The 13,881-nt window shown below is 56.6% G+C and overlaps 5 protein-coding genes across 5 annotated transcripts; 4 read left to right on the top strand and 1 right to left on the bottom strand.

The window, feature by feature from the left end:
* Window positions 1-140: 140 nt before the first annotated feature.
* BCV69DRAFT_32601 (hypothetical protein) lies at window positions 141-4,074 on the top strand. The gene is made up of 4 exons (XM_025495204.1): window positions 141-346; window positions 484-3,215; window positions 3,303-3,535; window positions 3,681-4,074. The coding sequence occupies exons 1-4, from the start codon at window positions 344-346 to the stop codon at window positions 3,692-3,694; spliced, it is 2,982 nt and encodes a 993-aa protein (XP_025346957.1). The 5' UTR covers window positions 141-343; the 3' UTR covers window positions 3,695-4,074.
* Window positions 4,075-4,813: 739 nt separating this feature from the next.
* On the top strand, window positions 4,814-6,316 carry BCV69DRAFT_300103 (hypothetical protein; the record flags this gene model as incomplete). The annotated part of the gene is made up of 1 exon (XM_025494427.1): window positions 4,814-6,316. The coding sequence occupies one exon, from the start codon at window positions 4,814-4,816 to the stop codon at window positions 6,314-6,316; it is 1,503 nt and encodes a 500-aa protein (XP_025346956.1).
* A 325-nt stretch (window positions 6,317-6,641) lies between these two features.
* BCV69DRAFT_283895 (Pkinase-domain-containing protein) lies at window positions 6,642-8,836 on the top strand. The gene has a single exon (XM_025492854.1). It carries the CDS (start codon window positions 7,007-7,009, stop codon window positions 8,585-8,587), a length of 1,581 nt encoding a protein of 526 aa, XP_025346955.1. The 5' UTR covers window positions 6,642-7,006; the 3' UTR covers window positions 8,588-8,836.
* Window positions 8,832-11,148, bottom strand: BCV69DRAFT_283894 (WD40 repeat-like protein). The gene is made up of 5 exons (XM_025492853.1): window positions 10,531-11,148; window positions 10,317-10,435; window positions 10,061-10,220; window positions 9,419-9,986; window positions 8,832-9,330 (listed from the first exon to the last, which is right to left on the bottom strand). The coding sequence occupies exons 1-5, from the start codon at window positions 10,679-10,681 to the stop codon at window positions 8,991-8,993; spliced, it is 1,338 nt and encodes a 445-aa protein (XP_025346954.1). The 5' UTR covers window positions 10,682-11,148; the 3' UTR covers window positions 8,832-8,990.
* Window positions 11,149-11,379: 231 nt separating this feature from the next.
* Window positions 11,380-13,806, top strand: BCV69DRAFT_300100 (hypothetical protein; the record flags this gene model as incomplete). Its single annotated transcript, XM_025494426.1, has 5 exons — window positions 11,380-11,751; window positions 11,844-12,242; window positions 12,322-12,786; window positions 12,853-13,572; window positions 13,759-13,806. 5 exons carry the CDS (start codon window positions 11,380-11,382, stop codon window positions 13,804-13,806), a joined length of 2,004 nt encoding a protein of 667 aa, XP_025346953.1.
* Between the last annotated feature and the right edge of the window lie 75 nt (window positions 13,807-13,881).

Genomic DNA, 13,881 nt, shown 5'->3' with positions numbered 1-13,881 from the left:
AGCTGGCCGAAATTTCCCGGCGTACCACTATACCCCTTCGGCTACTCTTACAGTTCCTGCAGCTCTGATCATTAGTCCCTGCCAGCTACTTGGGCTCTGCGTCGCTCAAAAATAGCCTAGGCTCCCAGGCCCTTCGGTAACCGGATGCAAGGAAACTCTCGAGCCGCTCTGTGGGTCTGTACTCCCACCTCTTATCTCGCTCGGCAGAAGTGGCTCGTGGCTCGCATCATCGAATCGATCGGCTCTTGCGGTGGCCTTTGATTGCGAGATCCGGCAGCCACAGCATTCGTTTCACATTCTCGTCTTGGACCGGTCTGAGCAGCCCTGGCAGCCATGGACGAGGATGGTGAGCCGCCTCACAGAGCGCAAAGCTCTCCGTCATCAATGGTCTCACAAAAGTCGGGCCACGTACCCCTATATCCATCCTCATCTTCCCATCCACACCCAATCTCTCCATTAACCACACCATCTACACATGAGGAGGCAGATACTTCTGCTGAATCTTACATGCAACCAGGACGGCTATACTCACGAAGACATAGTGCGGGCTCCTATGGTAATCTTGAAGATGTCGACGAGGTGGATGCGGGGACCGCCTCACCAACAAAGCGGCGAAGCCCAGGCAAAGTGGCCCAGTTCTTCGACAAGCTGAGGCCTACCCACAAGCACAGTGGCAATGCCAGTGCCGGACTTGCGACAGACCAAGACGCTCAAGACCCCAATACAAAGTCGCTACGATCTTCTCGCAACCAGAGCGGCAAGGACACTCCTGCACAGGATGCTCAAGGCGACTTTGGACAATTCATCAAGGCAGCTGAACTCAAAGAGCGCCTCGAAGTGGAAAAGATCAGAGAGGTGGAAGAAGAGTTGAAGTTGGCCAAAAAGAAGAAGAAAAAGGGAGGCAAATCTTCGGCAGCTGCAGACCATTCTCGGCCACCCTCGGCTGATGCTTTGATGCCTTCAGCGCCTCCGCTGGAGGACTCGAAGGAGTTCCCTGGGGGCTTTGGGGACGATGCACATCCGAGAACCATATTGCCCGCCGGCACTGCTCGCAATGTGCGGCCGAAGTACTCTCCAAGAGACTCGCGACAGACTGGTACCTCCTCTTCCTTCAACGTATGCGGGGCCGATCTGTCTTCGGATGAGAACGACGAGGTGGAAGACAACGTCGATGCGTCGCCGAGAGCAACGACGGATACACTCGTTGATGAAGCTGGCGGCGACAACTCCGGTGAAAGGGGGGAAAAGGCGATCCTGCAAAGATCAGGCTCCAGCTCCTCTATCTCATCCAGTGGCAGTCTTGTTGGTGACTACGACGATGCTTTGCCGATGCGGGCAGGTCCTCAGGAGAAGAGCGCCTCCATCGTCAGCCTCAAGAGCTGGGGCTCCTCGGCTTCACCTGACACCAAGAGCCTCGCCAGCGGAGGCGCTGATCCTCGGCTTGCTGCTCCGCTCCTAGAGCTGGAAGAGCTAGAACTCAAGTCATTCCTCAAGAATTTCAACCGCCATACACGAGAGATCAGGGTTCCCGCTTCGGCTCATTTCCCACGCCGCCGTATGCCTCGGTGGGACGACTTCGTGATTCCGCCTGGAGAGGCAGCTTTGGCTGCTCGCGAAGGCAAGCGCGTCACCGTTCTCACGCACGTGGATCGAGGCCTGCAAACGCTGGCAAGGGAAGAAGGCGAAGGAGGCCCAGAACCTCGTCCTGCTCCGGAGCCTAGTGGCAAGAAGTCGAAGAAGCAGCTAGCCAAAAGTCACAATGCCGCTGACGAAGAGCTTCAGCAGAAGAAGGTCACTTGGGCTCCGGAGACTGGTTTCATGCCCGAGGGTTTGTCGACTGGACTGTCTGGCGAGGATGAGATCTCAGCATCTGTCTTCGGCGGAGGGCTTCGGAATCGAACAATCGAAAAGAGCGAGCGCAAGGCCAAAGAAATGGAAAGCGGCAAGGAGGGCCACACCGGCAAGTCTGGTTCCACAACGGACTCGTCGGCCAGAGCGCCCCTCACTCATGGCTTGCTGGACACAGATCAGGCTGGGACATCTGATATCCACGACGACCGAACGGAGCTTCGGCCCTCGCGGGACACTCCTGAGGAGGCGGAACTGACAGAGGGTACCTGGGAACTCATTGATGGCAATGCTGAGCATGAAGCGATCTATGATGCTTCTGGCACGGACAGAGTAGATGGAGTCGCCTTCTGCATCGCGTACATCTTAGCTCTCGTCGAGAGGTATGCTCCCGAGGAGCTAGACAACACTCCTGACCAGACGTATCGAGAAGGTCGCGCCCGTAGCCATCTCGAGCGACTCTACATCATTGCGCCCTTCTGGGAGCGGCTAGGCGGAGGTCTGCGCAAGCTCTACCGCTGGGACAATCCTCGACGGTCAGCGACGGCTGCGATGATATACTTCGTCCTCTGGTGGACTGACCTTCTACCTACAGCCTTCTTTCTGATGCTTATTTACTACATTCTGCAATTCCGCTTCTTCCCTCCTGAGGCCTCTTTCCTCCATGAGCGCGTCCGAGATCGGATGGCTCGAGGAGTCGAGGCCGACAAGTTGGCGGAACGTTTGCGAAGACGCTCTCGACTGGACATTCTTGAGATCTATCGGCGTTTCACGCTCAAGTACGGTCTCGAAGTACAATTGGCAGCTGGCGATATCGCCGATTTCCACGAGAAGGTCAAGAATCTCATTCTGTGGAGAAATCCTCAGGCTACCTGGAGAACCCTTGCCCTCTTCTGCACCATCACAGTCTTTGTGACCTTTGCCCCAGCCTACTACATCTGGAAAGCCTTCTTCTTCTTTACCGGATTCACATTCTTCTGCCTTCTACCATTGCAGTCTCATTATCCACGATACCGACGACCTTTATCCCCCGCATGGTGGGCTCTATGGGGCTCGCCTACCGATGCGCAATTTGCAGTACAAATCTTGCGAAGGAGACATCTCGAGCGGGCCCAGGCCGACCTTTCGAAATCGAGTGGGAAGGATGGAAGGAGAAGGAGCAGTGCTGGGGGCGGCAGATTGGCTGGACTTCGCTCCGAGGCGGCTCATGCGGTCAAGGGCGGCGCGATGAGGCCCATGAAAGAGAAGCCAGAAGAGGCTCTCTTTGGCTTGGAGGAAGAGATCGAGGGTGAGGATGAGAATGGGGAGAAGCGGTTCAGACCCAAGAAGCTTGGCAGCTTCTTTTGCCAGCATCATGGCGTGCCAGGGTGAGTAATTGAGAACGAGATCGCAAGTAGTTCAGAGGCCCTGTACACTGACAAGACTTGCCTTTCCCGCAAAATCTTTGAACTCAGTCATCTCACCATCACCACCCGTCAAATCTACTTCCGTGGTCTGGGCCGCTCAAAGACCTGCAAGACCCCGCTTGAAGAGGTCGCTGGGCTGGCCAAGACGAAATCACTGCAGCTCTTTGTCTGGTATTCGTCTGGGCTGCAGATCGCTCGCAGCAACAAGCGCAGCCTCTTCTTCAGTAATATGGTCAAGCGCGACGAGTGCTTCAATCTTATCTTGGCCGTGGGTAGTGAAGGTGAGTAGTCGTGGCAAAGAGCTCGGGAGGAAGGGGCGGCTGGCGCGATTGCCCATGCTACCGTGCAGCAGCAGCTTCACTGACCTGGCTCTTGCACTCTTATCTTTTCCCCCCTCTTCTGTGCATCCCTATCTCACACTCGCAGTGTGGACGAAATGATAAGCCTCGTATATCCTGGCCAGCGTCTTCCATCCGTCCGCCTCTCCATCTCAGGTACGACTGACCGAGAGACAGGCATGGGAAGCCGCCTTGTTCGGAGACTCGGACGGTCCCCTTGTCATTGTATCCTTCCGTATCTCTGCTTCGCTTTGTATAACCATCTGTATCAGTAGCTCCCTGCGGTGTGATAAGCTGCCTGGAGTCACCGGGCCGGACGGGTAGCTGTTTTCGCCCTAGCACGCGGCACGGAGCAAGAACCTCATCGGTCCCTGCGTTTCGTGCGTGCCTGGCGTGAGAGCTGCGAGGGGGACTTGGGGGGCCCGGCAATCTCTCTGCATGACACAAGAACGGCTCACTCCGGTCAGGACGAACCATTGTAGGAGCAAAGATCACATAGGTGCCTCTCATGTAAATTGACGAGAAAGGGGCAGGAACAGCGGCCCGGAGGCCACTTTGGCCCTGATGGGCTTGGCGGTGCCACGCTCAGGGGTGCACCATTCTTCCTTCTTGGGGTCGCATCTCCTGGCCTTGCATGGCGCTTTGCTCTGAAACCTTGAAGCAAAGTGAGTAATCAAATGGGCAGAAACCCTTGGGGTCTCGGGCGCCGGACGTCGGGCGCCGGTGCCAGCTGAGCCAGGGGGGCACGGATCGAGGCGCTGCATCATCACTCGGAGGGGGACCTGAATGGTTCACACACTCACACGCACGGCGCTTCTGGCGAGCACCGGCCCTAATGAGCTGAAGGGCATGGAGACGAGTCATGCAGAAGAAGAAGAATCCTGAAAGAAGATGGTATTGTGCCATCCGATACCATACAAGGACTCAAGGATATGAGGGGAAACGAACCCCTCTAGCCCTGCACCTATCCACGCGTGGGCTCACTCCCGCCTGGCCCATTCGCAGCACGCCATTCAGCACGCGGCAGGCACCATCGAGCACCTTCATCTCACCAGAGGCAACACAAGCGGACCCTACCAGCTACGCATGCACAGATAGGAGTGATTCAGCACGTTGCAAGGCTCAGAGGGTGGTCACCTCTTCTGAGCCGGCATTCGCAGCATTTTGGTGTCATCGGGAGAAAGATCATCACGAACTGCAACGACGCCACACTGGCCTGTGATGACTCGAACCATTGTCACGGCACGAATCGCAAGTTGTTCAAGTAGTGATAGCGAGACTTCGCACAAGACTGAAAAAGGTCCTCACGCACCCACCTTGAACGCTCTTGCCAACATGAATCTGTTGCAGAGAAGAACCGCCGACGTAAGCAACGATCTCGACTTGTTTGTCTATGACTCGTCCGACCACGAGCTCGACAGTCAAGCCGGGCTGAGCGAATCTCGAGGCCGACCAAGAGGGAGTGTCAAGCGCAGAGGATCACTGCTGAGAAGAAGTCCAGAAGTTGGCCTGGATCTCAAGTATCCTCAAATTCGGAGAGGCAGGAGTGCGGGACCAAAGGCTAAGCTGCTGCACAAGGCCAAGGGAGAAGCCGAGATCGAGGCCCAGAGGCAGCAGGAAGCCCAGGACGACTATGAGATAGCGGACTTCATCACAGTTCCTCCTCTATACTCAGCCAAGCGAGACCGTGGGACCATCCTGCCCGATCGCCAGGATCGTCTCGTCTCTTCGACTACTCTGTTGATCCCTGGCACCCAGCCTTTGCCGTCGATCTTGCGCAGCCCACAGACTATCGACGTGGCTGTGGAGACCGTACCTCGGCTCACTTTTGCGCGTAGGCCGAGCAACACAGCAGGGAGCGATTCTTTAACTCCATCCCCAATGCACGCCTCGACTTCGAGGATGACGGCAAGCCCAGCTTCGCCCAGAGAGACAAGGAGACTGTCCTTCGCCGTCGACTGCACCAAACCAATCAAAGTCAGGAGGCGGAACAAGTCTGCAACAGAAGTATCCTATGGAGCCCTCAGGTCTGAAGGTGAAGCTGTCCACAAGCAGAAGTCTCGTCGTCCTTCGAGTGGCAGTCTTTCCGGTAGCAATCTCGCCCTAGATTCGCCCACTATCAGCATCGGCAGCTACACTTCCACGGGGCCCTCGACCTCACGCCCTATGCCGGCCTCAGCATTGTCACTTCCTTCTCTCAACATCAACACCCCAAGGAAGAGCAGGTCCGCTTCTGGCAGCCGCTCTCGCTCTGCGTCATTCTCTTCCCCCTCTCCAATCTTCTTCCTACCTTTTGCGGGCAAAGCGGCAACTCAAAGCGAGGGGTCATCCGCAGGGCTGAGCCCCACTCGACTCCTCGCGAGTGCAGCTTCCACAGTCACACTCTGCAAGATCTGCGCTACATATCATTCGCCTACGAGCCAGAGCAGTACCAAGCAAGCCGGAGAAGACTCCGAGAGCGTCACAACGACCGATGCCACTTGGTGGGGTGCAACACCACGACGTCGCAGTCTACCCGAATTGCTCCTGTACGCTGGTGGAGCCAAGAGGGGGAATGAAGCTCTGAACCATTTCGAAAGTTCTGGCAAACAAAGTCATACCCCAACTGCGAGCAGCACAAAGGTTGGAAGTGTCAGGGGCAGAATCATGGGAAGGGGAAGGAGCGAGTCGGACACGCGTGCCCTGCTGTGGAGTATCCAGGCTTCGGCGGGCAAAATCCTGTGAGAGGTCATCATCAACAAATGTGTGCTGTCTGTTTTGTCCGTAATTGTCATGCTAATGAATCCGATGACGTCGATGTCAGCCCGAATGTGAAGGCGAAGGAGGTGGTGCAGTCGCCGTGGCTGGAGGGTGATGGTGTCTCCCTGTGGTGTTGCTCTACCGTCCTCTTTGCTCCGTCAGGGTGGTGCGGGGGCGTCGGAACTCCACAGCCGCCAGGCGCGAGGGGCGGGGCGAGGAGAAGAGGCGAGGAGGGGCTTCCTTTTCCCGTTTGCTCCGAGGAGCGCCTTCCTGTGTGAGGCACTCACTCACTCACACGCACTCGTATATATATCTTGCACCTTGCTGACCTCCTTCGTTCGTACGTTGTCTGGTTCAGTCCTACACCTCACCTTCCCAATCACCAGCCACCTCGTCGTCGCGCTCTAAGCAGACTTGCTTCCTGCCCAGCCACGCCCCTTGCTTTGTCCCGCCTGGCCTTGGCTGCACCTCGCCCTTTCACTCCGTCACTCACTCCACTTTGCCTGCACACTCGCACACGCACACACCCGCCTCACAGCGCCCTCTCCTGCCTTTTGCCCCTCACCGCAACTGAGATTCCTCTGAGCTGGTCGATACTACAACACTCCCTTTCCCGTCTCTGCAAGGGTCAGCCATTCCTACTCTCACCCCACACCCATTTCCACCACCACCACCATGTCCCACTCGCACTCCTCTTCGTCCTCCTCAGGACCCAGCGGCAGCAGCACCGGCCCCGCTCGTACCCCGTACTCCGTCCTCGGCCAGACCTTCCTCATCGATTCAGCCTACAGCATCTCAAAGGAGCTCGGTCAAGGCGCCTATGGATGTGTCGCAGCTGCAACCCACAATGCCACTGGGGAGAGTGTGGCAATCAAGAAGATCACAAACGTCTTTAGCAAGCGCATCTTGACCAAGCGAGCTCTCAGGGAAATTAAGCTGCTACGGCATTTCCGCTACCACAAGAACATCACATCCCTCTTTGACATGGACGTCATCGACCCGCGGCAATTCAATGAGGTGTACCTATACGAGGAGTTGATGGAGGCAGACCTCCACGCCATTATTCGCTCAGGTCAACCCCTATCAGATGCCCACTTCCAGAGCTTCATCTACCAGACGCTATGCGGACTCAAGTACATTCACTCGGCCAGTGTGCTACACAGAGATCTCAAACCCGGAAACCTCCTCGTCAATGCCGACTGTGAGCTCAAGATCTGCGACTTTGGCCTGGCACGAGGATTCGAGACGGACCCTGAAGCAGCTAGCAAGCAAGCAGGAGGAGGATTCATGACAGAGTACGTCGCCACACGGTGGTATCGAGCACCAGAGATCATGTTGAGCTTCCAGAACTACACGACAGCCATTGACGTCTGGTCGGTGGGCTGCATCCTCGCCGAGCTTCTAGGGGGCAAGCCCATCTTCAAGGGAAGAGACTATGTAGACCAGCTGAACCAGATCCTTCACTACCTCGGTACTCCGTCGGAGGAAACACTACGTCGTGTTGGCTCGCCACGAGCACAAGAGTACATCCGTTCCCTGCCATACAAGCAGCGCATCCCTTTCAGCACCCTGTACCCCAATGCCAATCCGCTGGCGCTGGATCTTCTGGAGAAGATGCTCGCCTTTGACCCTGCTCTCCGGATAAGCTGTGAAGAAGCTTTACAGCACCCTTACCTGGCCGTCTGGCACGACCCCATCGACGAGCCTCTGTGCCCGCGCAAGTTTGACTTTGGATTCGAGGCAGTAGACGATACAGAGGGAATGAAGGCCCTCATCCTTGAAGAGGTCAGAAGCTTCCGTCAGGAGGTCAGGCAGAGCGCAGCCGCCGCCGCTGCAGCCGACGAGGCAAACGCTGCTGCTGAAGCTGCCGCTACTGCTGCTGCTGCCAACCAAACGTCTTCTTCATCTGGTAGTGGTGCAAGGAGGCAAGACTCCTTGCCTATTCCTACGCGCGAGGAGATTCAGAAGAGTAGCCCGACGACAATGGATGACGTTATGAGCTATGGAGGAGGAGGAGGAGGAGGAGGAGGCGTAGGTCATTCACATCACAACCAGCAGCAGCAGCAGCAGCAGAACGTCTATCAGCAACCACAATATCAGCAGCAAAGCTATCAGCACCATCAGCACTCTCATCATCAAGGAGGTGGACAACAACAACAGGTCTTGGGAGCAAGTGCAGGTTTGGTCTATGCTGGTGGAGATGAAATGACCGAGGAACCTAACGAGGCGCTGGAGAGGGAATTGAGCGGACAGTAGAATTTTCAAGACTTTTTTGTTGAGTAGAGTAGAGTAGAGAGGAGAGGAGAACGAGTAGATGGAAGCGTAAGAGGCACACAGAAGCGCAACGCAGAAAGAGAATTCGCCGCTACACCATGACAGAGGGTAGATGTCAACTTTGATATCATTTGGGCGAGAAGTGGATAAGCGAGCGAGCGAGCGAGCCAGTCAGCCAGTCAGCATCGAAGAGCAAATAGGCAGAGACAAGAGGGGAGCCGGGGGGGGGGGGGATTGTGTGTGTGTGTGCGGGCAGCAAGAATTCATTGTTTCCTCTTTCCCCATCATCGATCCAACTGATCAAGTCATTCCAATCCATTCAATCAAAATCCTGTCATCCCCAATCGCCTTGTCTTGAATGTGCACTGCGCCGCACTGCGCTCCCTCAATCTCCACCAGCCTGCCCAGCTCCTTCACTCCCTTCCTCCCCGGCAGCCCCACCAGCCGCTCCCTCCATGAGCGAGTACTGCTTGAGCAGTGCCCCCTCTCCTCCCTTTTCCAAGTCAAGATTATAAGTGTAGAACCACCCTTCGGAGGTGCATACCATTACTTGCGGGGTGGTGGGGGAAATGGCCACTACGGAGCTCACGCCTGGAGTGGGGAGCTTGAGATAGGCAAAGTCCCGTTGGGGCTCCCACATGCTTGAGAGGGTGCTGGGGAGGTAGCCGCCCACAGAGGCAGATGCCAGCCGGCCGAGGGCGGCGGAGCGCTTGCGGAGGGAGCCTCTGCAAAGAAGTGACAGGGGGTCAAAGATCAGAGGTCAGAAAGCGCCGGACGGGAGAGAATCGCCTAGGTGTAGTCGGCTCCACTCACTTAAGTCCAGATCCCTTCTTCTTGTCGTCGATCATCCCTTCGTACCCTCCCCTGCCCGCACCATTCTCACTGCCGTCCTCGCTCCCCAGGCTCGGTGAGCTGGCTCCTCCGCCCGCTGGCGAAGCCAAGGCTGACCTTGTCGACAGGGAGGGGGACCCAGCAGGTGCTCCGCCAGCGCCTGTGAGCTTGTAGATGTGCACCGTTTCTGTATCTGACGAGACGGACAAGAGGGTGGAGACGGCGTTGAAGCTGATGGAGTAAATCTTGGCCGGATAGGCTCCTCTCCTGAATTGTGCTACAGGCGTGGCCGTGGGCACTGAGAACACGCGGATGACAGTACCCTTGTCCGAGGCGGTGGCCAGAAGGGTGCCCGTGGAGTTCATGGCTAGATGGGCAATGGGCATCTTGTGGGCCTGGATGATATTGGAGACTTGCAGAGAGAGGAGGTCGAATATCAGCACGTCGCCCGGAGATTGAGCGCCATTGGCCAGCGGCGAGGAGGGCGAGGGGGTAGGGGAGGGGTATGCTAGGTAGCAGGGGTCCGAAGAAGGGGAGAGGGCGCAGATGGCTAGGTATGGGAAGAAGGAGCGAGACTGAGTCAGATTACCCAATCTAGGCCTCCCCTTAGTATCGCCAGCTCACCTTGTGGGTTGGGGCTAGTCTCAATGGTATGCAGCAACTTCATGTTGCTGATGTCGTAGATGTAAATTTCGTCCTCCAAGACGACGACCAATCGTCTCCTGTTCAGCTTCACTGCCAGGATTGTTGTGGGAAAGAGGAGCTCGCAGATGGTGGATTGACGCTGAGAGGATAGGAGAGGGGAGAGACGCTCAGCTCTGGCGGCCACGCAATCTCAGGAGCTGACTGGCAGTCCAGCGTTGCCCTGCTTCTTTCTCACCTTTGTATTGACGATCTGCAATCTCCGTGGGCTTGCGCTAGGTCCTGAATCGGCCGTACCTACGATTGCGACGAGGGAGGTGCAGAAGAGCATCTCCACTATCGATACTGGCCCCACATCTGATCAAGGCGTGAAGAGGAGGTCAAAGAAACAGTCAGCTCCCCATTCCCGTTGGTTGGAAGAGGATACCTTTTCCAAGTCAGCTCCTACTCACTCTTTGAATATACTTTGCCAAAGGGCTCGCAATTTGTGATGGAGTAGCCCGTCCGTGTGCCTACCGCTACACAGCTTGCATCCTGGTTGAAGTTTACCGAAAAGAGGTCATTGCTTGCCTTGTGTGGGTTTGCACCCAGCAATCGAGACATGGCTGGGTATGAAGTGGAGGAGAGAGGGGGGTATGTGGCCGACTGGGCAGCGCTGAACTAGTCTAGAACTGAGGCTGGGAGGCTACGAGTAGGCAGGTGATGCTGCTGCTGCTGCTGCAGAGGCGACGAGGAATCTCCTTCTATCCCTCTTGTTTACTGCTGAGCTGAGTAGGGCAATGGTAGCGCACGAGGCTAGGAAGGTGATGAAGCGGAAGAATGCCCTTCTGGAAACGGCGCGTTCCTCGAGGGGTGTTCTGGACGAGGAGAAGATGCGACGGAGGTTGGGCAATGCCATCCAAGGCGGGGATGGTTGGTGGTGGGTGAGTTACGAGCGAGGTGGTGTGTGTATGCTCGTGAATGGAGTGGTGGATGGGGGATGTGAGGTGAAGCTGTTTGATGTTGATGGTGATGGGTAGGGGCGAGGCAGAGGTGTGTGATCCTTGGCTGGTACTTTGTGGTGCCGGTGGATGCGGGCGTAGTGTCGTCCAGTCTTGGCTGCGCGTGTGTGTGGGGGCAGCAGAGTGACTGACCCAAGGCGGTCTGTGCTCGGCGGTGCCTCTGCGCGCCCACAGCCACGTTTCCCTTTCCGCTTGGCAAAAGGCTCACCCACTCACTTCTTCCACCACTACTCATATTCCGCAATCAAAGCCAAGGCAGGTCCTGCTGCAGCTCCTACCCACCCGTACCATCACCAGGTCATGGCAGCCGCAGCCAGGCATGGCGTAGCAGCGCACCTGTACAGTCACCCTTCCACCTCACGGCTGGACCTCCGCCCTGCCCTTCAGTACACAAGGCATCCTTCACTACCCTCCCCTCCCCATCCACGCACCTTTCATCAATCACCCTCATCTCGCGTCCCATCAGGAGCCATACAGATAGTATCCCCGAAGCTACCAGAAGATCCCAAGATCAAGCCAGATCTCCCTCCAAGCAAGCCACCTCGTCTACGATTCGCACCTTCACCCACTGGACAGCTGCATTTGGGTGGACTACGCACGGCCCTCTTCAATCACCTCTTTGCAAGGAGATTTGGTGGCAAATGGTTACTCAGGATTGAGGATACGGATCAGGTGAGAACCCTGAAGCATAGGTGATCTGTCAAACTCTGTCTGGCTGGCGTGACTGACCGACAGTCTGCTCACACCCCCTCTCGTCCTTGCAGACCCGCTTGGTACCTGGCTCATTAGAGTCGATGCAAGAGATACTTCAATGGGCAGGCCTAGACTGGGACGAAGGGCCAAGCTCCTCCTCCAGTAGCAGCAGTGGTCCATATGTTCAGTCACAGCGCCTAGACATCTACAGGCATTACTCGGAGGAGCTCATCAAACGAGGAAAAGCCTACCGGGACTTTCGAGCCCATCAGGACGAGGATCCTGATGCCGAGGTGGCAAGGAGGGCCGTGGCACGGGGGAACATGAAGCGCAATGCCCAGGAAGTCAAGAGAGATAACGAACGAGCGCGGATTGTAGCCCGGAAGGGCGTGCAGCAGTATGTTCCCCCTGACGAGGAGCACGCTCAAAAGCTCATCAAGTCGGGCAAAGGGTACTGCGTCAGGCTGAGGGTAAGCAGAGGGGATACTGTGTAGCATCTTTCAGCAGAACCAACCCACACCGACACTCTCTTTTCTTCGCTTCACGCAGATGGAACCAAAAGAGACAATGTTCCACGACGGAGTGTCCGGCCGCCTCCTCTTCAAGCCCGACATTGGAGTCCATGACCCAATTCTGATGAAGACCGATGGCTGGCCGACGTATCACTTGGCCAGCGTCGTAGATGATCACCTCATGGGCATCACGCACGTTCTGCGCGGCGAAGAGTGGCTGCCTTCGGTGCCCAAGCATCTCGCCATCTATTCCGCCTTTGGCTTCACCCCGCCTACGTTCATGCATCTGCCTTTGCTGATGAACAAAGATGGCACGAAGCTGAGCAAAAAGACGCAGGACGTACATGTGTCAGTATGGAGGGAGATGGGATATGAGCCCGATGCGGTACTCAACTACGTTTCGTTGATGGGCTATAACCACCACGGTGAAGAGCCTGTAGAACATACCGAAGGGGAGGGCAATGCAAGAGAGGTCCTGACCTTGAAGGACCTGATAGAATCGGTAAGTGTCCAAAGAGCAGACACTGAGATTCTCCGCTCACACCCCACACTCTCGTGTGCGCCCCAGTTCGATCCGTTGAGGATATCCCGCCATCGAGCAGTCCCTTTCCCGCCTAAGCTAGACTATCTCAACAAGCGGCACCTCCTTCTCAAGGCCAACGGTCCCCCCACCTCCTCTCCCGCCAGCCAGTCTCCGGATGACAGCAGTCGAGACGGTCTACACGCTCTCTATCTACGGGCCCTACCCGCTCTAAAGGAGCGCTTCTCAGGGGCAGAACAGGCTGGTCTCCTGACCGAATCGTACATCAAGCCCGTCATCCAGGAGATGATCGGTCGCGTCCTCCTCTTCAAGGACCTGCCATACGAAGCCCGCTACCTCTTTGAAGAACCAGATTACGGCGCCATTCTTTCCCCCGAGCAAATTAAGAAGAAGGGTGTCGCGGGAGAATCAGGAGGAAGTGCGGTCTCGGCTGCGGCTGCAGCGATTGCGACTGGGGAGAAGCCTGATCCCTTTACGGAGTACAAGACGAGAAAGGTTCGCAAAGGGACAGCAGCGGCTGCACGATTGCCGCGCTTTGGTGAATTCATCGAGCGGGCTTACAAGACGATGGAGGGTCTTAGCACCAGTGGAGGCAATGAAGGAGGAGAATGGGCGGATCGAGAGACGTTGCGCTCCACTTTCGACCGACTTCTCGAGGAGCTGGACGCTGAGCAGGCTCCTCGCGAGTCGGGAAGCGATCGGATCGACATGATGAGGATACTCCGGTTTGCCCTCTTTGGCGGAAAAGTGAGTAATGAAGCTCGCCGCTGCTTGGGAAGCTCCACTTTTGCAAGAGGGAAAGTACTGATGCCCTTTCCCCGCTCTCTCTCTGCCTTTTTCTCCTCCGTTTGACTTGTGCTGAAAAAGCCCGGCCCGGATACCGCGACACTCTTCTTTTTGCTGGGGAGGGAGCGCACCCTTGCACGTCTACAGCGGGCGAAGCAGTGGAAGGAGGAGGCGGATGTGGCGCAACAGTCGTAGCGAGAGGAGCAGGCGAAGACAGAGGAGCGATACAAGAGGTGAGGGAGGGGGAGGGGGGGGGGAAGGGCAGCGCAA

The sequence above is a fragment of the Pseudomicrostroma glucosiphilum genome (assembly GCF_003144135.1).
Source record: "Pseudomicrostroma glucosiphilum strain MCA 4718 unplaced genomic scaffold BCV69scaffold_10, whole genome shotgun sequence".
Classification (NCBI taxonomy): Eukaryota; Fungi; Basidiomycota; class Exobasidiomycetes; order Microstromatales; family Microstromataceae; genus Microstroma; species Microstroma glucosiphilum.
The sequence above is the reverse complement of the archived record's forward strand: the minus strand, read 5'-3'. Positions and strand labels throughout refer to the sequence as shown.